This window comes from Rhinopithecus bieti, unplaced genomic scaffold, assembly GCF_001698545.2.
Source record: "Rhinopithecus bieti isolate Rb0 unplaced genomic scaffold, ASM169854v2 scaffold_56845, whole genome shotgun sequence".
Taxonomy (NCBI): domain Eukaryota; kingdom Metazoa; phylum Chordata; class Mammalia; order Primates; family Cercopithecidae; genus Rhinopithecus; species Rhinopithecus bieti.
This window is the reverse complement of record NW_016823722.1, coordinates 1,189,137-1,214,274: the sequence shown is the minus strand read 5'-3', so window position 1 is coordinate 1,214,274 and position 25,138 is coordinate 1,189,137. Positions and strand designations below refer to the sequence as shown.

Genomic DNA, 25,138 nt, shown 5'->3' with positions numbered 1-25,138 from the left:
AGTTCTGTGGGTTTAATTTGCTATGGTCTCTTTGGAGGACAGTGTGTTCTTATTTATTGAAATTAAATTCACACATCTTTTTATTCAGCAGTAGTACTTCTAGGAATTTACTCTGAAGTGTACTAGCAGAAGTGAAGATGATGTGTACACAAATGTTCACGGGAGGACTCGTTTCTTTATTCTTAGATTCCTCTTTTTAACAAGTATTTGCTGAGCCCTGCTATCCACTAGATAATATACGAGGTACTGGGGACATGGCTCTGAAGAAGATGAAGTACCCATTCTTGGGGAGCTTATTTGTAAGAGCAGAAATAACTAGAAAGAGGTTAAGTGTCCACCACAGGGAGACAGATTATGGCACATGATAGGACAGGAATTACATGAGGCAGTCAACTAGAAATAGAGGAGATTCATGTGTACTAATGAGTACATGAAGAGAGTCGTATTACAGTCATATCAAGGTGTATAAAGGAAATGAATGACTATGAGGCAGAACTCAAGGTGGATTCTGACACCTCACCAATGCTCTTCTAAGTGCAGAAAATTAACTTATGGCAGGGTACAAATGGATGTGGTAGTGTTGGTTACCCTTTGGGAGCAAGACTATGATTTGGAGAGTCTGGGAAGGGGCTTTCATATATTACTTTATGTCTTTCTCTTATATTTAACTGTTTTAAACCACGGCTATGTAATGTATTTTTGGAAAAAGAAACAGTGGTTGAGTTTCTGGCATATGGCAAATGTAATTGATTCAACTGGTAAGAGAGAGGGAGGGTTCTTTCACTTCGGGTACATAAAAATGCATGATTGGCCGGGCGCGGTGGCTCACGCCTGTAATCCCAGCACTTTGGAAGGCTGAAGCGGGCAGATCATTTGAGGTCAGGTGGTTGAGACCAGCCTGGCCAACATGGTGAAACCTTGTCTCTACTAAAATACAAAATTGGCCGGGCGCGGTGGCTCAAGCCTGTAATCCCCAGCACTTTGGGAGGCCGAGACGGGCGGATCACGAGGTCAGGAGATTGAGACCATCCTGGCTAACACGATGAAACCCCGTCTCTACTAAAATACAAAAAACTAGCCGGGCGAGGTGGCGGCGCCTGTAGTCCCAGCTACTCGGGAGGCTGAGGCAGGAGAATGGTGTGAACCCGGGAGGCGGAGCTTGCAGTGAGCTGAGATCTGGCCACTGCACTACAGCCTGGGTGACAGAGCGAGACTCCGTCTCAAAAAAAAAAAAAAAAAAACATTCGCCAGGCATGGTGGTGGGTGCCTGTAATCCCAGCTATTTGGGAGGCTGAGGCAGGAGAATCGCTTGAACCCAGGAGGTGGAGATTGCAGTGAGCTGAGATTACACCACTGCACTCTAGCCTGGGCGATAGAGTGAGACTCAGTCTCAAAAGAAAAAAGAAAATCGCGATTAAAGATGATAACGCCTTAAAGAAAAATATGTGGTAGAGTTTAGAAGCTTGATAGGAAAATTCTCAGGGCTATAGAGTGTCTGTCAAGGATCAAGAACATCTTCTTGGAGAAGGTTATGCCTGGGCTAAATTTTAGAATAAACAAGAGTTAGCTACATGCTGCTACTGATGGTATTGATGATACGTCTGATATTTCTTGAGAACTTCTTATGTGCCAGGCACTTTCCAAGTACTAGATGTAGTAACATTTCATCTTCAACATGGTGTATCAAAGGGCACTACTATCCCATTTTTATGGCTTAGGAGTTGGAAGTGTGGATGCACAGATAGGAAGTGATAAAGCCAAGATTTAAACCCAGGCAGCCACTGGCTCCGGTGCCCACACTTGTACCACCATGCTGTACTTACTTATGAATTCTGTAGAAATTAAAAGAAACTAAATGGGCTGGGCGCGGTGGCTCACGCCTGTAATCTCAGCACTTTGGGAGGCCGAGGTGGGCGGATCATGAGGTCAGGAGATCAAGACCATCTTGACCAACATCTTGAAGCCCCATCTCTTCTACAAATACAAAAATTAGCTGGGCGTGGTGGCGTGCACCTGTAGTCCCAGCTGCTCGGGAGGTTGAGGCGGAAGAATCGCTTGAATCCAGGAGGCGGAGGTTGCAGTGAGCCGAGATCGCGCCATGAACTCCAGCCTGGTGACGGAGCGACACTCCATCTCAAAAAAAAAAAAAAAAAAAAAAAAAAAGCTAAAGCTAAATGAGATTAACCTACATTTACTAATAGACATTTAACACAGAACAAACTGCTTATTCAGATAGGACAGATGCAGATGAAATTCAGGCTTCTTCCTTAAATTTGCGACGGCTTTGTTCCTGTGTATTAGGGGAAACAAATCTCATTTTCTGAGCACTTCTGTTTCAGTCTCTTGTAACAACATAATAATTTGCAATGTGCAGGGGTGTGTTTTCATAGTGCTTTCACCTGATTATTAAATGCTGCCTTAGCTTACACAGCTCCTCCCCAGAGCTGGGTGCTCCTATCATGGTGCCAGGGATGTTGTTTGGCTCATGGCTATGCCTCTATAGGAAAAGGAGACAACTTGTTTTGCTAACAGATCGTGGCTTGGTTTATAAACTCGAAAACAAGTATTAATATTTGAGGTGGGGGCTCTGTCAGTAGGCAGTATATTGCGAGCTTGATGGTGGCAAGGCAGCCTGTCATGCCACGACCCTTCCCTCCTTTGGAGGATCACACGTGCATCTGCTTGACCCTGTGGGTGGTGGTGAGTAATCCTATTTCCCAGTGTCAAGCATGGCAAAGAAGATAGAGATAGAAGTGATGAGGATTGAGAGAAGAAAGAAATCAATTCAGTGCAGTTTCCAATCTGTTTTGGGAAGTCAGGGAGTAAGTTCAAAAACTCTTAAGATTTTCAAAATGGTCGTAACAGGGCGTGAAATCAAGTACAGGACGCTTCTAAGCACGGAGCCCTGTATGACTGCACACACTGTACTCCTGGGAAGTCAGCCTCGGTGAAGAGTTATGCCTGGGGAACATACCTAAACAGGATGTGATCAAGCAAACTGGAACGTGTAGTCACCCTAAAACAGTGCTTCTCAATTAGTGGCAATTTTATTTCCCAGGGGACATTTGGCAGTATCTGGAGTCATTTTTGGCTGCCAACAATGGTGTCCCATTGGCATCTAGTGGGTAGAGGCCAGGAGTGCTGTAAGTACCATGCAATACATAGGACAGCCCCCCTCCCCACTACAAAGAATGAGCTGGCCCCAAATGTCAGTAGGGCCAAAGTTTAGAACCCTTGCTCTTCTGATAGGCAAGTTTTGCTTGAAGCTGGGCCAGAATTTGATGGGTCTGTGTGTTTGTGGTTGAATATCATTTCTGAGCTGTGCAACTCAGCCTCTGTTTGCCTTGTTCACATCATATGTAATAAATGGGTGATACTAGAGCCTATGCCTTGGTGTTTTGGTTCATATGAGCTAGTACATGTAAGGCACCGAGACAGGGCATAGTAAGATTCAACACATGTGGACTATTACAGTGATTTCCTCTTCTTTTTTCTTTCTTTTTGTTTTTGAGATGGAGTATTGCTTTGTCACCCAGGCTGGAGTGCAGTGGCGCGATCTTGGCCCACTGCAAGCTCCGCCTCCCGGGTTCAAGCGATTCTCTGGCCTCAGCCTCCTGAGTGGCTGGGACTACAGGCGTGTGCCACCATGTCCGGCTAATTTTTTTGTATTTTTAGTAAAGATGGCATTTCACCGTGTTAGCCAGGTTGGTCTCGGTCTCCTGACCTTGTGATCCACCTGCCTTGGCCTCCCAAAGTACTGGGATTACAGGTGTGAGCTGCTGTGCCTGTCAGGTGATTTCCTTTTTACTTAAACCAATGTGAGTTGGGCCAGGAGAAAGAGACTCACCTTGAAGCAATGAGGACATAAACAGGCAACACCAGGAATTTGAATGATGGAGCTCAGAGTTCTTGTTTCCTCAAGACCCTGATGATGTTTGTGCTGTATCAAAGAACAGAGCAAGCACAACCACATGTGACTATGAGGTAAGGCCCCTGTCTTCTGTGCGGCTCATAGCCTAGTACTCAGCAGGAATTCCAGAAATATGCACAGTTATACCTGCTTTGTAAAGCAAAGTGCAACAAGAAAACAATGTATGAATACATGGTGCAGGTGATTCTGTCCAGCAGCCCACCCCTTCACTGTGGCATGTGCTTGGCATCTTGTCACGAAAGCACCTGCTTCCACTGAGTGTGAGCCCTAGTCTTTAAAAGGACAATCTGATTAGATGGGATTTTTATTTTATGCATTAACTTTAAAAGCTGACCTCTGAATAAGTGGCAGCTCCATTTGAGCCTGTAAACCTCTGGAAGGCAGGGACAAGGCCCCATGGGTGTGTAATAAGCTCAGGGTCTGGCACAGGGCTTAAAGGTTTGTTGAATGAACAAAATAGGGATCAAATAAATTATTATGTGAGCCAAGAGGAAAAGAAAAATTGAAACCAAAATACCAAGTCCAGTTCTCTGCTAATGCCCACACAGGGCACAGGTGCCAGGCAAGTCTGCTTTAAAAGGCCACAGAAAACTCAGTCCCTGAGGACGTCTATTTCAATGTACAGGTGGGGGAGAGGATTTTTTTTTTAGTAAGGAGGCAGAAAAAGTTACCGGAGGCAAAGGGAGCAGTGAATTTGTTTTATGCATGTGGCTGAGAATTCAGATGGCTCTGAATAAATGGATGCAAATCACTTGCATTCCCCGTGAAAATAACCATTTGAGTGCATCTGGTGCTCGGCAACATGCTGCACTTGGAAATTTGGACCCAAATGGTTGATTTCACTAACCGTCTGCTTTGTCAAAGCTGTAAGCGACAATGCAGGCATCGTTTCCGCCAGCGTTCTGCTCACTGTCTAGTGGCTTTGCTGCACGGTTTTCTTTCCGTTAGCAGGAAAGCGGTCTTTCTTTCTTACCCACATTTGTGTGTGTGTGTGTGTGTGTGTGTGTGTGTGTGTGTTTTCTAACATCAAGGAAGTAAGCCTCTACTCTATTTTCTTGACAGTTCCATAATATTCTGTGATATCTTGGTAACATTTGGATGATAGGAGTACCCATCACTTTTCCTCCAAATGTCAGAACAAAAGAGAGGAGTTGGAGAAAGTAAAGACGGCTCTTTGGGTGGTTCCTGCCAAACATCTGTCAGAGCTGGAATCAGAATTAGGTGGCCCTTGAGGACCGGTTCATTAGAATGTCGGGGGAGACCACATGTTTGGCAGATCGTTAATTTCCACTTGAAAGAAGGCCCCTGGGACAGTGGGGGTCCAAGGGCCTCATAGAGGTTCTAATATCCTGTTTTTCAAGATGGTGGGGGCAGCCTCATCTCCTTGCAGCCTAGATGTTTGGCCAGTTGCCATTTCTTTAAGCTTTGGAAATACAATTAAGGTGCCTTTTAGCATTTGGAACAGAGTAGATTTGAGTCCATCCTTTAGGATCTGTATAATACTCTCAGTACTTTCTATGAGAAATACATAGGATTGTGTTATGAACCGTAGCTCTGGAGTAAGAGGCCAGGTCCTGTATCCTGGCTGGACATCTTTACCAGCTCAGGGTCCTGGGGCTACTCACTTTACCACCCTTAGTACTGGTTCTCCCTTCTACGAAGTGTGGATTATATTAGTTCACACCTTGCCAGGTGAGATAAGGCAGGTGGTTTCTTGGCACAGCACCTGGTACCTATTAAATACAGCAGCAACCTGAGCTGTTACTATTACTGACTTGTAGTGGGAGAAGCAAGGGAAGGCAGATTATAGGGAATTCCCATTCACACAAATGATTCATTCATTTCTTCAATCAATTCATCCATCCATAATTCAATTATCCAATCCCTTTTTATTAAATGCCTACTCTATGCCAGGAATCCTGGTGGGCACGACATATATGAGCATATACAAGAAATCTCTGCCTTCAGGAAGGAGAACTCTGCTACGAGGAGGGTCTTCTCTCTGCTTTTTTTTTTTTTGAGATAGAGTCTCGCTCTGCCCCCCGGGCTGGAGTGCAGTGGCCGGATCTCAGCTCACTTCAGCTCACTGCAAGCTCCGCCTCCCGGGTTCACGCCATTCTCCTGCCTCAGCCTCCCGAGTAGCTGGGACTACAGGCGCCCGCCACCACGCCCAGCTAGTTTTTTTTGTATTTTTTAGTAGAGACAGGGTTTCACCGTGTTAGCCAGGATAGTCTCGATCTCCTGACCTCATGATCCACCCGTCTCGGCCTCCCAAAGTGCTGGGATTACAGGCTTGAGCCACTGCACCCGGCCTTCTCTCTGTTTTAAAGGAAGGAGCACCGTTGTGGAGGCAGACAATGATATATCCAAAACCTGGCTTTCAACTAGCTCTCTGACCAGACACTCTAAAATCCTGGGGGACGGAGAAAGTGTGAAAGTTTTATTTATTTTAAGTTTCCAGTCCCTAGCACAGTGTGTGGCTTATAAATGGTGCCCAGAGTATATAAATGGATGGAATGAGGGAATGAATGAGCCGAAGAACACTGAGTGCAGAATTCATTGAAAGGGGTGAGGGAAAGGGCGGAGGTTTTTAGGTAGGAAGCATGTGAGCAGAAAACCCAGTTAGGAGGCTTCTTCTAATTGAGGGATAATTAGAGTTGGAATGAGCGGCTCCATCTGGCTCTTTGCTGAGAGTCTGCATGCTTTATTTCGTTCAATTTTCACAACTATCCTTGGAGATAGGGACTGGTTTTTGAATCTTATTTAATTTATTTTTACATAAACACATGTCTGTAAAATTTAACTAACTGCAAAATTATGATCATATAGATGATGATTAGTGCTCTATTTTTTCTTCTTATAATTTGTTTACATGCATCTTTTTCCCCTCCTGTCTCTTTATTAGCAATTCCTAAACCTAGTTAAGAAGTTCACACGTACCTTTCTGTGTTTTTCTGTGTACCCATATAATCCTGTACAGATATGCACATCTACATATATACATAGACACATACACACACAGATACATACAAAAGATGGGTGTCGTGATGCAATTGTTTTTTGTACAAAATTGTGATCACATCACACAACTAACCCCTAGTTTTTCCATTCAACAGTAAACATCTAATGGAAATAATTTGAAGTCTTGTAGTACAGTTGTAATTCAGAGGTTGACAAAATACAGGCCAGGGGCGAAGTCTGGCCTGCGACAGTTTTTGTAATTTAAATTTTATTGGAACACAGCTACATCCTCCCTGTTCATTTGTGAGTTGTCGTTCACAGTGAAACAGCAGAGTTGAGTAGTTGGTGATGATGTGGCCTGCAAAGCCATTTACTATCTGGTCCAAAACAGAAAAGTTTGCCAACTTTGTTCTTATTCATTGTTTTTGATGGCTGCATGATATTTCAGAGTCTTGATGTAACATAATTTATTAAACCTATGTATAAGAATATCAGATTTTTTGCCATTAAAACAATACTCTTTGGCTGTGAAGTGGGTCCCTGAAAATAAAAAACAAAACAAAACAACAACGTCAAAACCAGTACTACATCAATTATCCTTGTACACAGCTCTTAGAGATTGTTAACCTAATTGAACCGAGTTTGTGAACTTAGTTAACTGAGTTTTCTAAACTCGGGAGTAGGATTGCTGAATTAAAGGATATAAGTAGTTTTTTAAAATATTTACATCAGTGTTGCTGCCTTGTCTTTTGAAATGCTGGAGTATCTTGCATTTTATTGGACATATTAGTAGATCCATTTCATAATGGCAGAAACTGAGGCTCGGTGGGTCACCCTGTAGTTAAGGAGAGAGTCAGGACGGAAACCAAAAGCCCTGGATGGATACTCACTGGGAACTGAAAGGAAGAAACAGGTTTGGGAGACTCGTCAGAGGTTGAAAGCAGAGAGAGGCTCTGGGGTCTGAGTGTAAATGTGTCTGTGGTGTGGGTAAAGGTGACAGGGTGAGGGTAAGGGAAAGAAAGACGCAGCGGATCTCCAACTTACTTGTGCATCACAGTCGTCTACAAGGCTTGTAAAGCCACAGATTTCTGGGCTCCACCTTGAGTGTTTTAACAGGCCTGGAGCAGGGCATTGAAGTGCACGTTTCTGGTTAAGTACTCAGGTGATGTTGAGGTCACTAGACCAGGTAACATGCTTTCAGCACTGATGCTCCGAAGTGGATTTTAGGATCTGGCCCCTTAGTTCTGAAAAGAACAAAAGGATGTATATTCTCAAGAAGTGTGACTGTATCAAGAAAAAACAAGGGATGAAACAGGAGCTAGAGAAATCATAGCATACACCTTATGCTTCTCCACCCTTCATGATAAAACGGTTCACAGTGAGACATACTCACTAATCAGTAATCATATCCTGTGCTGAGAACAGAGTCAATTCAGGCATAATTTTCTACTTGTCTCATCACACCAGACGCTCACCAGCCTTTAGTGTGTGTTAACCCTATATGTTCACAAGGTTGCAAGTGTTCAGGGAAACAAGAACAAATTATAAGTGATTACGTTTTCTCATTGGAGAAAATGGGATCCTTTTAAGGATTCATTCTTCCTGTAACACAAAGGGGAATGCACCGAATCCAGCAGATGGAGGAAAAAGGAGGAACCAGAACTGATGTGCAGGTCTCTGTATGCCCTAAGAATGGCTTACTCATCAGCCATGTGGTTGCCTCATGATTATTACAAAACTTGTTCAATAACATCTGCATCTCTGTTCCAGAGGAATTGGTTACTGCCACTTAGCATAGCAATTAGCATATTAAGCAGTTTGTATTGATTAAATGAACCTGCTTCATCAAGCAGAACGAGCCCCCCAAAATGCAGCTAATGCATTTTTCTCAATAAATTACGCCCCACACCAAGCCATACAAGATACATTTGTGAGAACTTTAGGAAAGTATTTTATAAACCTCAGAAATACTGACTTTTCAGACTTGGTAAATGGATTACACATGGCACAAACACATTTTTTTATTTTTAATGTCTTTTAGAAAATGGATTGTCTATGATCATCGTTCTTTTTTAAAAGAGACCATTTGGTCTGAATCTTGTGGAAATACAGGGACCATTTTAAGATTCAGTTAAAAACATACTTGTTATTCATGAAATATTTTGAATATTTCTTTCTAGTTAGAGACTCAAAATTATGTTTGGTTTCTTTGAGGACTGTTTGCTGTTCTCCTTTGAATTTCCCCTGGTTTTCATTTTCTAGTGTCATTTGGAGAAAACCGAAAGGGTTAGGGATGGTTCTGGGGAGAGGACTTATAAAACCACAGTGTATGAAGTAGGAAAATATTTCCTCTTTATAAGACTGTGTTTAGAGGAGTAATGCACTTAACATATCCTTCAGTGCCTCATCCACAGATACAGCATCCTTGAAAGTGGTGAATAGAATACTGTGCAAGTGAGCGAGGAAGCTGTGATTTATTTTGAGTTGCATTAATTTCAAAATAAAGCATTGGATTAAAAGATTCTATTGGCAGCATGATATAAAGTGCAGATAGTGCAAAGGAACATACACTATAAAACAAGTCTCTGTCCCATCAACCCAGACCCCCAATTTACATTCTCAGAAGCCAACACTTTACCAGATTCCTTTGAATCTCTCCAGAATATAAATTGTTTAATATATATAAAACATTTATTAATACATTCATTCATTCTACACATACAAGTACCTTTGCTCTGTAAGGCCTTGTTCCAAGAAGTAGGAGTACAACAGAGAACAAGAACTACTCTGTCCTCAAGGAGTTTACTACATTGCTGTGGGTGGAGAAGCCAATCAACAATCAATATGTAAATATATATCAAGAATTGATGGATGCTATTAAGAAGACATCGGTGTAAGGCAGAGCGAATGACCAGGAATGGTCACTCTGGTAAAGTGATACCCAGGCACACAGCTGAGGCAAGTGAAGGAGGAGCGCTGAAAATTCCTAAGGGCAAGGTGCTTTGGGCAGAGGGGCCCTTAAGTGCCAAAGCCCTGAGGTGGTCTGTGCTTTGCATGTGCATGTGCAAAGAGGTTGATGATTTTGGAGCAGATGAAATGAGAAGAGCATAGTAGGTGAATTCTGAAGGAAACTGTGAACCAGGTCCTGTCTGACCCTGTAGCTATGAGCTATGGATTTTCCTTGGGGAGAGTTGTGTAGGGGTGATATGCTAACTTTGCTTTCGAATTGATCACCCTGGAAGCTGTTTGGAAAAGACTGAGGGTGCGCAGAGCAAGGATATAAGCAAGAAGATGAGTTAAATGCTTCTGCAGTCATCTGAGTATCTAGGTGAGCATCGGGGTACGGACCAAGATGGTGGTGATGGAGGTGAGGGAAAGTGGTGGATTCTGGATATATTTTTGAAGATTGGACCAACAGGATTTGCTGATACATAAGAAGTCTTAAAGAGTAGAGGAGACAGTCAATCTCAAGACTATAGTTTTTTTGTGTGTGTTTTAACCAGAACAACATGTAGAATGGAGGAAACCTCTACTTGGAAGGGGGAGAGGTTGAGGGGAGAGGAGCATGAGAAATAACAGTTCAGGACATGTTAAATGGGAGATGCCTACCAGTCATCTGGGTGGGAGTGGGAAATAGTCTGTTAAATATACAACTCTGAGATTGGGGGAGAGAGAAGGGTTGCTGATTTCCGAATGGGAATTGTCAGGTTGTAGATGGACAGTATTTAAACCCATCTGAATGACAAGCTCTCTCTGTGAATCGGTTTAGATTAATAATTGCCTTCCTTTGTTTTTACGATTATTTCGTATCATTGCACAAAGATTTACATTTTCTCTTCTTATTGGCTACAGATTAGTCTGTTGCACAATAATGTGAAGGTAAGACTCCTCTGTGTAAGAATAAAATGAAATTACCAACTCATCCACTTTTTTGATATAGCAGTAACATAAGTAATTTTGAGTCAGTCTAAAATCCATTTTAACATGCAAATTAAAATGAAATTCTAATATTCATTTAAAAACTGGTTATCAGAACAGTCCTCAATATAGTAGGTCCCAGGAGGAAAATTGTGGTCAGCAGAGAAAAAAAAATGTTACAAAGGAGATGGTGTCAGAATTTAATTTTACCGTCTCATCTGGTAAATTAAAGAGTGGTTACGAGATGAACAAACAAAGTATGATACAGCCAAAGGATGGACTGAGATCCAGACATTAAAATGATGCTGTAGAAGACAGTATTTAGGAATGTTAGGATATGTTCACAATATACTAAATGAAAAAACGGAATGGCATAAGAATATGTCCAGTTTGTGTTAAATATACATTATGTATGTACCTTTTTAAAAATATTGGCCTTGGCAAAGAAAAAAAGAAAGAAACACACAGAGAGAAAGAGAGAGAGAGAGAGAGAGAGAGAGAGGAGAGGAAGGAAGGGTGGAAGAAAATATACTAATATGTTCAAAATGGTTTTATTTCCTTGTTTTGTTTTTCGGGGTAGTGGATGTGGGGTGATTTAAAATCTACCTTATATGTTTTTCTGTATTTTCTGAACATAATAAAAAATATAGCAAAAGGAAGAATAACATAATTTATTACATGTAAAAAAAACGGGTAATAGGCTGAGTGCAGTGGCTCACACCTGTAATCCCAGCACTTTGGGAGGCTGAGGTGGGTGGATCACAAGGTCAAGAGATCGAGACCATCCTGGCCAACATGGTGAAACCCCATCTCTACTAAAAATACAAAAGTTAGCTGGATGTGGTGGCACACACCTGTAGTCCCAGCTACTTGGGAGGCTGAGGCAGGAGAATCACTTGAACCTGGGAGGCAGAGGTTGCAGTGAGCCAAGATCGCACCATTGCACTCCACCCTGGAGACAGAGTGAGACTCCGTCTCAAAAAAAAAAAAAGAAAGAAAAGAAAAGAAAAGGTAGTATCACAAAATATGGACATCCCCACTTTTTGGTGCCACGCAAAATACTACCAGACCCAAAGACAGAGCTATCTTGGAGACTGTAAACTCCCTGCAGGGGTCATGGCTGAATGTGAGGGTTTAGAGCTTTTTTGCTTTTTTCCTGTTCCTGCAATGGTTCCATGCCTATAGTAACATCTTAACTCAAGCTTGTTCTTTGGATTCATTGTACATTCACTGAAACCAGGTGATTCAATGTATTCTTTAAGCATATTATTTGGTGGTTTTATGTATGGCTTTTTGTCGTTGTTGCCTAAAAATATTTTAAGGCTTCTGCCCTCAAGCTAGAAATACAGTCCAATAACAGATATTTAGATTTGAAAAGAAAATGTGAATGATTCTATTACAACCTTTTTCAGAAAGTCTTGCTAAAGACAATATCATGATATAGAGCTAATTATAAATATTGGTAATAACTATGGAACTCCACAATGAATTATGCAGGACCTAAGAATTGGCTGCAAAGCGAGAACTATTTTCTCTCTTTTTTATTGGCAAGATATTAAGAACTAAGGGAGATTCAGTAATGAGCCTAGGGTCATGCAGTTATTAGTGGCAGATTCCAGACTTTAACTCAGATTTTCTGACTTTCATGTGGGCTCTTACCACAGTGGAAAATTTCCCAGAATGATTGGTCTAAAGGTAATAAATAGCACAGAACAGTAATTCTCGAAGCATAGGTCCTAAATCATTCAGATCAAAACCATCTGGGAACTTGTTACAAAATACAAATTGTTGGCCGGGAGTGGTGGCTCACGCCTGTAATCCCAGCGCTTTGGGAGGCCAAGGCGGGTGGATCACCTGAGGTCAGGAGTTCGAGACCAGCCTGGCCAACGTGGTGAAACCTCATCTCTACTAAAAATACAAAAATTAGCTTGGTGTGCTGGCATGTCCCTGTAATCCCAGCTTCTCCGGAGGCTGAGGCAGGAGAATCACTTGAACCCGGGTGGTAGAGGTTGCAGTGAGCCAAGATCGCACCATTGCACTCTAGCCTTGGTGACAAGAGCAAAACTCCATCTCAAAAAAAAAAAAAAAAACTCCTGGACTCCACCCCTGGAAACCCTAGGAGTGGGGCCAGGAATCTGCATTTGAACAAGCCCTCCAGGTAATGCTTCTGCTTGCAGTTGGATAACTGAACTGCTGACCCAGGACCCAGAAAGCATAGGGAGATCATGTTTCACATATTATTTTCACAGAAGAATAAGTAGGCAGAACCCAAAGGTATTGTTCAGGAAGCCACCTGGAGAATGTCAGTGAATGTAGAGGGTAGTGTAGATGAGAGCCGAGATTTCAGCAGAGTGAGAAAAGCAGGTATTCAGAGGCTGGCTTCATTTGGAACGTGGTTTTACTCTTTCTCTCTTGGACTGAGATGGCCCTTCTGACTCAACTTTGCCCGTGTTTTGTGCTTGAAATATTGATAGAAAATTAGTTGGGTTTTGTATACGAAACAGAAGATGCGATTAGAATTGGAAGTTTCTCAGGTTGAGAATGTGTTCAGGCGTGGATGTGGCTTCCGAATCAGCTGAATCTTATCAAGACAGTGTCTTTATTCAGTCGCTTTAGGGCCCAGGTTGAATGAAAGGAAAATTACAATGCAATTTGCATATGCAGAGTTGGTACTGGCAAAGACCCCACTGGAGTTATTCATACTTTAAGGAGCAACCTGATGAAAATTTAGGAACTTGATGAGGATGGCATTAAGTATTGAGGTACTGATCTTTTTGCCATGTGAAGATTTGTGCTCCTTTCTGAATGAATCCAGACTGATGTCACAAAGACGGCATATGGTACTCATGATTGACTGAAGCAGAAAACAATTACATCCTGTTGTGCTGTTCAATTTTGCAAAACACAATGCTCTACCGTAAAAAACAGTTGGATTCCAGAGAAGGACAATATGGTACACTATTGAGGCTAAGACCTGCCACTGCTCTGCACTCCTGGTCTCAGACTGATGAAAGAAGTGCGCTAGCAACAAGTTAAGTGTCAGTGAAACCAAATGAGGAACCGGGAAACCAGAAATGCATTTGGCAGATGTGGCAGACAGTTGTTTTTCTTTTCTCAGTGACAAGCTATGCACAGTGGTCCAGTCATTAGAATCTTTTTGTCTCCCAAGAGGGCTGATAGAATTTTCTCACCATTATGAGGAAAGGGCCTTGGCAATCAGCCCTTCACTCACTGTGAGTAGTGGGAAGGTTTTACAAGGCTTTTACTGGTGCTGTTAATGACAATAATGACGGGGGACGTGCTTCAGCCAGTTGTCAGTCATGTCTTCCTTCAATGGTGCTTTCCCCGGGGCTGCTTGACCAGAAGTAGCCACTCACTAATTCATCATATCATGCTATTTTTTTTTTTTTTTTTTTAGACAGAGTCTCGCTGTGTCGCCCAGGCTGGAGTGCAGTGGTGCGTCTTGGCTCACTGCAAGCTCTACCTCCCCAGTTCACGCCATTCTCCTGCCTCAGCCTCCCAAGTAGCTGGGCCTACAGGCACCTGCCACCATGCCGTGCTAATTTTTTGTATTTTTGCTTTTTTTTTTGTATTTTTAGTAGAGATGGGGTTTACCATGTTAGCCAAGATGGTCTCAATCTCCTAACCTCGTGATCCGCCTGCCTCGGCTTCCCAAAGTGCTGGGATTATTATCATGTTTTTAACATAATTTTCAGGGCATATACTACTATCTGCTTTTATTTTGGTAACAGGTTTATTGAGATACGAACATACCACATGTACCATACCATACACATGTACCCTTTCAAACTGTACGATTTAATGGTTTTAATGTAGTCAGATTTGTGAAACTATCACAATTGATTCCAAAACATTTTCTTTTTTTTTTTTTTTTTTTTTTTTAAAGTCAAAAAAACCACACCTCCTTCAGCTATCACCTCTGCATACCAAAATTAAAATTCTAAGCTCCTTAGTCAACTGGAAGGACATCTGTTCTCTGCTAAGGGCATTCAAAAGTTAACCTGAAAAACTAGTTCAGCCCATGATGGGAAGTGAGGGTCAGATATGCCTCATGACACCCTCCTCCCTTTGGAGTTCAGGCAGAACTGACCAGCATTAACATTAAAACACAGACCTTAAGACTGACAAAACAGAGTCTTTGTAGGAGTAAGATACCAACATGAGAGATAGCAGGCCCTGAAAGAAATTGAAGTATTTTACCCCAAAATATATTTATTTGACATATTTTGAAATGACCCTGCAAAGCTGTCTCTTGTGGGGAAAATCTACATTCTGTAGAGAATCTTCTTCCCCTTCCAGGTTTTTTCTCTGATGCAGGAGAGAATTAACTAAGAGTCTGGTGCCCTTTTAATTCTGATAAGATACATTTACCATCTATTCTCTCTGAAGCCTGGCACCTGAAGGCTTCATCTGCATCATAAAAACCTTGGTCTCCACAACCCCTTATCTTAACTCGGATACTCCTTTCTGTTAATTCCAGGCCTTTAGATAAATTCCTCCAACCAATTGCCAATCAGAAAATTTTTGAATCTACCTATGACCTGGAAGCCCCCATTTGGAGTTGTCTCACCTATTCTGGAACAAACCAATGTACATCTTATTTGTATTGATTGATGTCTTATATCTCCCTAAAATATGTGAAACCACGCTGTAGCCCAACCACCTTGGGCAGATGTTCTCAGGATCTAGTGGGGCTGTGTCATGGGCCATGGTCAGTCATATTTGGCTCAGAATAAATCTTCTCAAATATTTTTGACAGTACCCTCTAGGCCTCAGCAACCGCTGATCTATGTTCTCTCTAGGGAATTGTTTATTTGGGACATTCATATAAATGGAATATCTTAGTTTATTTTTACTGCTATAACAGAATACCAAAGACGGGGTAATTTATAATGAACAGAAATTTACTTCTCACAGTTCTAGAGGCTGGGAAGTCCAAGATCAAGGTGCTGGCATCTTGGAAAAGGCCTTCCTGTTGTGTCGTAACATGGTGGAAAGTATCACATGGTGAAAGAGTAGAGAGGGCAGGAAGAGAGACCAAGAGGGGATGAACCTACTCCTGCAGTAATAAACCTGAAACTGCCCTTTTTTTTTTTTTTTTTTTTTTTTGAGACGGAGTCTCGCGCTGTCGCCCAGGCTGGAGTCTGGAGTGCAGTGGCCGGATCTCAGCTCACTGCAAGCTCCGCCTCCCGGGTTCCCGCCATTCTCCTGCCTCAGCCTCCCAAGTAGCTGGGACTACAGGCGCCACCACCGCGCCCGGCTAGTTTTTTGTATTTTTTTAGTAGAGACGGGGTTTCACCGTATTAGCCAGGATGGTCTCGATCTCCTGACCTTGTGATCCGCCCGTCTCGGCCTCCCAAAGTGCTGGGATTACAGGCTTGAGCCACCGCGCCCGGCCCACCTGAAACTGCCTTTGAAAAATTATGACAGTAAGAGAAATCTGACATGGCTGGCTCCATCTTGATTCTAGCCTCACAAGCTGGCTGCCTTCATTTATTCCTGGGCATGGGCCAAGCTAACTTGGAGAGAAATTTAGTTTTTAGTTTAAATGATAATAGCCCTTCCCCGAAACTAAACTGCCCTTGTAAAATTAATGAAAGGCCAAGTTAGGAGGATAAAAGGGGTCTGAATTCTTCTAAGATGTAGATGTAGTTTAAAAATAACCAGACATTATACTAGAGACCACAAGATTTGGAACTTCCCCAATTATTCCTGAAAATAACATCACTATTGCAGAACCTGAGATTGGCCTTTTGAGATGGCTTTTCAGATTTCTGCATTTCTGACAACCAGATGGCCCCACCCAGACCTGTAACTCAATAGTCCTGTGGTCCCACCCAGAAGTGGGCTCAACACATGAGGACCATTTTCCACCCTTATGATTGCATCTCCAACCAATCAGCAACACCAACGCGCTAACCCCTGCCTGCCAAACTATCTTTAAAAAGCTCCTGACCTCTGAGCCTTCAGTGAGATTGATTTGACTAATAACTCCATTTCCCACGTGGTGTGTCTGACTTCACGTCAATTAAGCTCTTTCTTTCCTGTAATGCCATGATCTCCATGGATTGATTTGATTTGTGCAATGGACAGGAAGAACTCGTCAGATGGTTACAAACGAACTCCTGAGATAATGGCAGCACTTTTGAAAGGTTCCGCCTCCCAAAACAGTCACAAGACAATTAAATTTCAACAGGACTTTTGGAGGGGACAAACATTCAAGCCATAGCATGGAATAATACAATCCCTGCACTTTCGTGACTAGCACAATGTTTTCAGAATCATATGTGTTGTAGCATGTATCAGAACTTCATTCTTCTTTTTATAGTCATCTGAATATTTTTGTTAATTTCTATACAGTTTCATCATGTGTCTCTAATAACTAAGAGAAAAGAGACCTGTAGTCCCAAACAACTCTCATGAAGCAAAGCGACTTCTGCTTCTACATTATAACATGGGTCTCTTGTTCCATGGTTAGCTTCTCTCCCCAGCAGCATGATGCTTTTTGGGCATTCAAAACCCAGTTGATGACATAAGTTGATTGATTGCTTTATGACTCACTTAGGCCAGGTTGGGCAGACACCTGCATACATTCCTGCTGTTTAGAGGGAAAGTTCTAGTGTTGAAGTACAAGAAGGCATTTGTTTGACTTTCACAAAGACTTGTCTTTCTACTCTGGTGGGATCTTGAGCTAACACTGCTAATAGAATTAATAAATGTGCAGTGCTAAACTCCCCCGCTGTTGGATGGTCCTAAATGATTGTGCATATACACATAAGAAAGATCTTTCCCCAAGGCCCTGCTTCTGCTCATCACTTGAATGGCAAAGACGAGTGACGTAGTCTTACTGCCGTGTTCCCCACAGTCAGTCACAGCCATGTTAATTTAACTGGGACCTAAACCCACAGTCAGTCACAGCCATGTTCATTTAACCTGGACCTAAAGTTTCAGCATGAATTCAGCCTTGGGCTAACAGTGCTTCTAACTTGATAGCTTGGTTAGGATTTATTTTGAAGACTATTTTCTGCTACTTAGGCAAAGCCTGGGTTCATTCATTCATTCATTACACATTTGTTAAGTCTCTGAAGGCTGTAGTTAGGTGTTGGGGATAGGATACAGAGATAAAAGATAATCCCTACTTTTCAGCAGTTCATGGTCTAGAGCAGGAGCTAGGTTATTGACTATCACAAAACAGTAAAATGATGAGATATCTGGTAGAAGCACCTGATTCTGTTAAGGAAGGAGAAGAGATATCAGGAGAGTATGTAAAGAAGGTGACTCCTGAGCTGACTCCTGAAGGGAAGGTTGAAGTTAACCATGTAAGTAATGGGGAGAACCTTTGGGCTTAGGAGCAGATGTGCAATGGATTTCCTGGTGGTTGGAACTGGCTGGGCTGAGTGGTGTGGTTTAGGCTGTGTTAAGGCCTGAGATGGGAAGGGTATCAAGATCAGAGCCCCCCAGTCTAAGAAGTTTGGCCATTAGCGTGAGGATATATAGTCCCTTGACCGGTTAACTCAGGAGACTGGGCTGGATATCCCCCATGGTTCTTCCAACTCTAATGTTCCATGATTCTTTTAAATTTTTCTGACACAGGAACAGTGGATTATTTGTAATTTTTGTGGTTGTTTTTTATAGAGTCCAGGGACATGATTTTAGTAGGTTATACGGGGTCAGGAGTGTGGGTTACGTATGGTATACAGTTTGTTCCACTATAGCACCATTTTTTTTTTTTTTTTTTTATGAAGTCTCATTCTTTCGCCCAGGCTGGAGTGCAGTGGCATGATCTCAGCTCACTACCACCATGTCTGGCTAACTTTTGTATTTTTAGTAGAGACAGGGTTTCAACCATGTTGGCCAGGCTGGTTTTGAACTCCTGACCTCATGATCCATCCACCTTGGCCTCCCAAAGTGCTAGGATTACAGGCATGAGCCACCGCACCCGGCCACACATTTCTATATCACCACTGAGCTCAGATGTATTTGAAAAATTGGAAATTCATTACAATATTAAGGTTGTGTTGGTTCCTAAGCAATTTTTCCTGAGAAAAGGAAGCGTAGATTAGCAGGAGTGAAATTGTAACCTTAAGCTGGAAAGGAAAAGGTACTTAATAGACTGGTGCACAGGCAGGGCCTCTTCCAGAAGATGAGCCATGAGCACAGGTCCCTGGACTCCCTCCCTGTTAGGGGGTGTGCCCAGCCTTTGCAGTCGTGCTCAGCTCCTGCTCATGTGGCTGCACAGCCACCATTGCTAACTTTCTGCAAGAACCCCTTCTCCACGTCTATCACCTGGACTTCCTCAAACGGCACTTTCAATCAAGTGTTTTCTACATTTTTTATAACCCCAAATCAACCTCCAGTCTAGCTGGGCTGTGCAAGCTATCCCCCAAAGTAACAAGGACTCCGGTTGTAAATAGGCATACATTTGAGTGGTCAACCCACCCCCTGAATTTTCCCACAATTTTGTGAATGGAAGGTTTTTCAAGAATGTCTGTGTCACCTTACAGGGGAAATCCCCATACTTTATAATTCTATGGCTTGGGGTAATTTTTATTTTTACTTGTTAATGTGAAGATATTATATTTATTGTAAAACACTATGTAAACTATATATGTTTTTAAGTAGGAAGACTGTAATCCTTCTCTCCAAATACAGTAAGCCCTCATTTAACGTTGTTGATAGATTCTGTGACTTTAGCGGAAGGACATATAACAAAACCAATTTTCCCGTAGGCTGACTGATATAAAGAAGAGTTAAATTCCTATAGCATATTTCTGGTTACAAAATCCTTACCAAACTTCTAGATAAAGACAAAAACACTTCTAATATTACACATTGAAATAGATGTGAGCTATACGTACATTTAAGAAAGATTAATAAAAACACGATGATTATTTACCCAGTGATTCCAGTTCAGGATCACGGGTGGCCAGAGCCCATCTCTGCAGCTCTGGGTGCCAAATGGGACCCAGCCTGGACAGGAGGCCCTCCCATCCCAGGACACACTCACCCATACCCACACCCACTGAGACAGGGACCATGTAGACACACCAATGAAGCCAACAGGCAGTTTTGGGATATGAAAGGAAAGCAGAGGACCCAGAGAAAACCCAAGCAGGCATGGGGAGAACATGCCAAATCTACACAGACAGTGACCCTGCCAGGAAGAGATTTTTATGTTCACATCAAAGTCGTAACGAAACAAAGCTGAGTGAATTGACGTTATTTGAGGACCTGCGGCACTCCAGGTAACCCAATTTTAACTCCTCCAAAAATGAGTGCTAACTGCTATTTCCACCAGGGTGGTACATCAGTGCCACTTGCAGCCCTCCACTGGTGGTTGATATCAAGGATAGGGGTACTTGGAGCGTCACAGGAGAGGGAGCGGAAATCTGCCTGCTGGATTCTCGCCAAACGACTTCCTAAGTCTTTTCTCCCTTACACAATTATGCAGACATTTCTGCATTGTTAAAAGGCTTTTCTTTTTGTCCAAAGACAATTAAAATGCTCCTTTCATAAAATTAGATATTTTTCCAAAGGGTTGAGAAAGAACTAGGGAGCCAGGCTTTGTACTGTTCTCCTCTTCAAAACGTGGCATTGCTGTCATTTCACTCTCGATCCCAAATCAGCTTTCTAAAAATACAGTCAAATCATGCTGGGCTGCCTAAATATATTTGCAGTGAAGCAGTGAATAATTTGAAGTGACTAGTATTCCACAAATGTTTTCTTCATATAAATTTCTGTTAAATTAAATAAAATCTCTTTACATTAAGAAAATCAAATAACCAGTACCTCTAAATTGAGTTCTTTTCCTTCTTTTATTTTTTGAATTCCATGCATATGAAATAGAATGTTACTAAGAGTCACTGGTAAATCATTTTGGATTTTTTTAGACTTTTGTGTATACAGAAATAACCACTAAGAGAAGTTTTGAGGTGAGGGATATGTTAATTAGCTCGAGTGAATCTTTTATTGTATATACATAGATCAAAACATCACATTGTACTCTATAAATATGCATACTTATTATTTGTCCACTAAAATACATTTTAAAATTAAAACAGGAAACAGCCACAGAATTTTCTACTAGCTTAGTACTTAGGTTTTGGACCTTTTAATCTAAGAGTTTATTTTTAGGAAAAGTTGTCCTCATGGAACCTAATGCTTTATGATTCCACTTGGGGACATGTTTTGGTAATTGTGGAATTATGATAGGGACAGGGAATTCGATTCAGCAAATGTAAATTCAATGCCTATAAATTAAATTATATTTTGAATGAGTATATAATCTTTATTTCAAGTTGAATCTCATCAACTACAAGGAGTTTTGGTCTTCAACATAGGAAGCCTCCTATTATTTTGGCTTTACTGAGTGAATTATGCCTGAAACTACCAGGCTGATGAGATGTGTACAGTGGAGACTTTTTTTTCTTTAAGAGATTGAAAATATTTTTTAAAAAATCCTAAAATGTTCATTGCAATTTCTAATCATCATCATCATCATCATCATCATCATCATCATCATCGTCTTCATTTTTCCTCTTTACCTATTTGTTGCTAGGTAAGGCTAAGTAGGTATCATCTCATCAAACTCTCATACTTCCCAAATGGACAGATGTTTAATGCCAGTAATTTTCATATGAGTAACTAAAATGACATTGCACCAGGTCTGTAACCCCCTGTGTTTCCTTCGTGGTACAATATATAAATGTTTCATTCCCAATTCATGTAAATCTTCCATCTTTGCCAAGTATTACATTGTGCCTACGTGTAGATAACTGGGCCTTGAATGAGGGGATACTTAAATAGCCATCAGCTTTCGCCAATGTCCAATTACCTCCCAATGAACATCTTGCATAAGTCTTTGTGGGTGAATTTTTTTAAAGATGGGAATGGATTATTTGATATTCAAGTATCCGGGAAATCCAACTTTGCAAATAGTCACTTCTTACATAATGGCATAATCAACAGCGTCATGATTGTGTCTAAGACCAGGGCTCAGATACGGGGGTGCCTGGAGGGCTGCTTCCACTTGCACCCCCATTCTTCTTGCATGCGCTGACCCCGTTCACCTTTCCTTTTATTCTACCCATCCTACAGGCTCTTTTCTCTCTGAAACTTTCCTTCTTTTGTACAATTATTTCCCCCATGTGGTTGGTCAGGCCATTGACTGCTCTCTGAATCTGGGGGACTAGAACTGTGTCTTTGGAGTTGCCTGCTGCTGAAAGCCATTTCATCTTTTTTCCTCCCTCAATGTCTGGAACAATAATTTGTTGAGAAAAGTTACTTGTTCAAGCAGACTTTTTTTCTTCTCTTTCTGATGCTAGAACACCCAACACAAGCCAGTTTAAACTGACAAGAATTAGGCCAGGTGTGGTGGCTCACACCTGTAATCCCAGCATTCTGGGGGGCTAAGGCGGGTGGTCAGGAGTTTGAAACTAGCCTGGCCAACATGGAGAAACCCCATCTCTACTAAAAATAAAAAACAAAAATAGCCAGGCACGGTGGCATGCGCCTGTAGTTCCAGCTACACGGGAGACTGAGGCAGGAGAACTGTTTGAGCCCAGAGGCGGAGGTTGCAGTGAGCTGAGATCGCGCCACCGCACTCCAGCCTTGGTGACAGAGCAAGACTCTGTCTCAAAAACAAACCTACAAACAACAACAAACAAATGAACAAACAAACAAAAAACCAAAACTGAAAAGAATGAAATGGCTAATACAATTGAAAAGTCTGGGGCCAGCCTCTGGATTCAGTGGGATCCAAAGTCTCAGTGGAGCTTGTCAAGATTTCTCTCCTTTTCTTGGCTGTCTTCTTCTGAACGGTGTCTACTCACTGTCACCTGGTCCCTTCGTAGTTCCAAGATAGGCTCCAGTCCCATCTCCAACCTCTTATCAACTCCACAAGAAGGTTCATTTATTCAACACATGTTACTTGTATATCTCCCGTGTGCAAGGCAATATTCTAGACTCTGGGGATAGAGCAATGAACAAAGCAGTCACAAATCTTTAGCTCACTTCTGCTGATTCTCTCTTCCACAAAAATCCTAATAATGTCTCAACGAATTCTTTCTGACTGGTCTGGCATGGGTCACCAGCCCAACCCTAAAGTGAATGGGGGAGTCAGCCCCACCAGGACTGGAGGGACTGAGCTGAGTTGGAGGAAAGCTCCCCAGAGGAACATCATCAATGCACTGTTGCAAGCAGGGTAAAGAATGGAGGCTGCTAAGTAGGCAAAAACAGTAGCTGGCCACCGTGCCCACTGCCATCAGTCAATGTCCATTGATTTGCAGCCTGGCCAGCTCTGTGGTTCTTGTACTCCATGCTCCCCTGTTCCCTCAGTCAGGCCTCTTTCAGCCCCAGTGTTCCTGACACACAACTTTCTTCCCTTTGGCTGCAGCTCCAGATGAAGATGAGTGAGCGGGCCGCCTCGCTGAGCACCATGGTGCCCCTGCCTCGCAGCGCCTACTGGCAGCACATCACACGACAGCACAGCACGGGGCAGCTCTACCGCCTGCAAGGTAAGCGCGGTGCTGCCTGTGTCCGGGGTGTGGGCCAGGCCTGCCAGTTCTGGGGAGAGGGCTCAGCTCAACTCCCAGCTGTTGCATACCAGCTGGTTAGTGCCCTTCCTTCAAAGGTAGGACCCCCATCAAGGCCTCACAACATGAGGCACTTAATCTTTGTAGAGCCATACTTCTCAGATATTTGCATTTATCACAGTGTCCTGGGGGAAGTCACTTAAAATGCAGATTCTTGGGTTTCATCCCCAGAGACTCTAGATCTTAAGGCACAGGATGTAGCTGAGCAATCTGCACTTTTAACAGACCGTACACAGGGTCTGGGCGAGGGGCCAGGGACCAGGTTTCAAGAAATGATGTAGTGGACTGATGAATCACAGCATCAGCATTACTTGACGTCTTGCTGGAAATGCAAATTTCCATGCCCTTCCCCACACCTACTGAATCAGGAGCTCTGAGGGTGGGGCCAGGCCGCGTGTGTTTGAACAAGCCCTCCGGGTGATTCTCCCGAGACCTCAGGTCTAGGAGCCAATGTTTGGCTGGATGGGACCCTGGACTGAGGCCAGAAGCCATGGCTTCAGGTTTGCTGAATGACTTTAGGCAAATCCTAGTAAGCCCTTCTTTCAGAGGAGTGGTCTCTGAAGCACGAGACAGAATGGTCCATAGTGCAGACAACGTGAACAATTACAAATTCTATTTAAACTGGCTGGGCGCGGTGGCTCACACCTGTAATCCCAGCACTTTGGGAGGCTGAGGCAGGCAGATCACCTGAGGTCAGGAGCTGTAGGCCAGCCTAGTCAACGTGGTGAAGCCCTGTCTCTACTAAAAACAAATACAAAATTTAGCTGGGCACAGTGGCATGTGCCTGTAATCCCAGCTGAGTCAGGGGAATCGCTTGAACCCGGGAGGCATAGGTTGCAGTGAGCCGAATCGTGCCATTGCACTCTAGCTTGGACAACAAGAACAAAACTCTGTCTGAAAAAAAAATTCTATTTAAACCTTCTCCTGTCCCTTCAAACATGGTTTTTTTTTTTTTTTTTTTTACATTTCATATTACATAAGAATATCTTATGCACATATAATTTATAAACAAGCAAACAAACCTATGTGGAGTATACTTGCAAAAAAACCTCTTTAATGATGAGGTGCAAGATCACCAAACTCGAAATAGCAGGCCCTAGACTACACGTAGTTTACATGCAGAAATTTGCTGAATAAATGAATGCAAGAATGAATGAATGACCACAGAAGACTGCAGCCTCAGTCCTCCATGCCCGCTCTGAACCCTGGTCACAATTGCCTTTTTCGCAAAGTCTTTGCTGCTGGTCCTTTTTCCCCCCAGGCAGCTTTTCCTGTAGGCTGCGCCCGTCCCACGTCCTAGTTGACTCCTGCTCACCTCCAGGTCTCACCTCCAGCGCCCCTCAGACTCCAAGGAAGCCCTCCAGACTTTCTTGTAGATTGCGTGGACACCTCTGATGATGCGCACTCATAAGATGCAGATGATGACCACTGTTCATTTCATATTTATCTGTGTGGCCACTTGACTCACGGTCAGCTCTCCCAGGAAGCAATAATGTCCAGGAGGGCAGGACAGCTGCGCCTCTGTCTGTCTTTATCATTTTATCCCTCGGTGCCTTGCATGCCTTCCATTAGTATTTGTTGAAAGAATGCATAATGTTAAGAAGGCACTGGGGGTATTTACATTTTAGTTTTCATGACTCTGTGCTCTGTTCACTAGCAGAGAGTATGGCACATAGCAGATGCTGCAAAAAAAAAAAAAAAAAAAAAAAAAAAA

General features: G+C 42.6%; 1 protein-coding gene across 2 annotated transcripts in view; it reads left to right on the top strand.

Moving 5' to 3' along the window:
* The window catches only part of DOK5 (docking protein 5), a 177,767-nt gene that overhangs the window by 144,926 nt on the left and 7,703 nt on the right, over positions 1–25,138 (top strand). For both annotated transcript variants that reach the window (XM_017861735.1, XM_017861733.1), the window contains exon 7: positions 23,226–23,346. In XM_017861735.1, the coding sequence (XP_017717224.1) occupies positions 23,226–23,346 (121 nt within the window). The remainder of the gene's footprint in view (positions 1–23,225; positions 23,347–25,138) is intronic.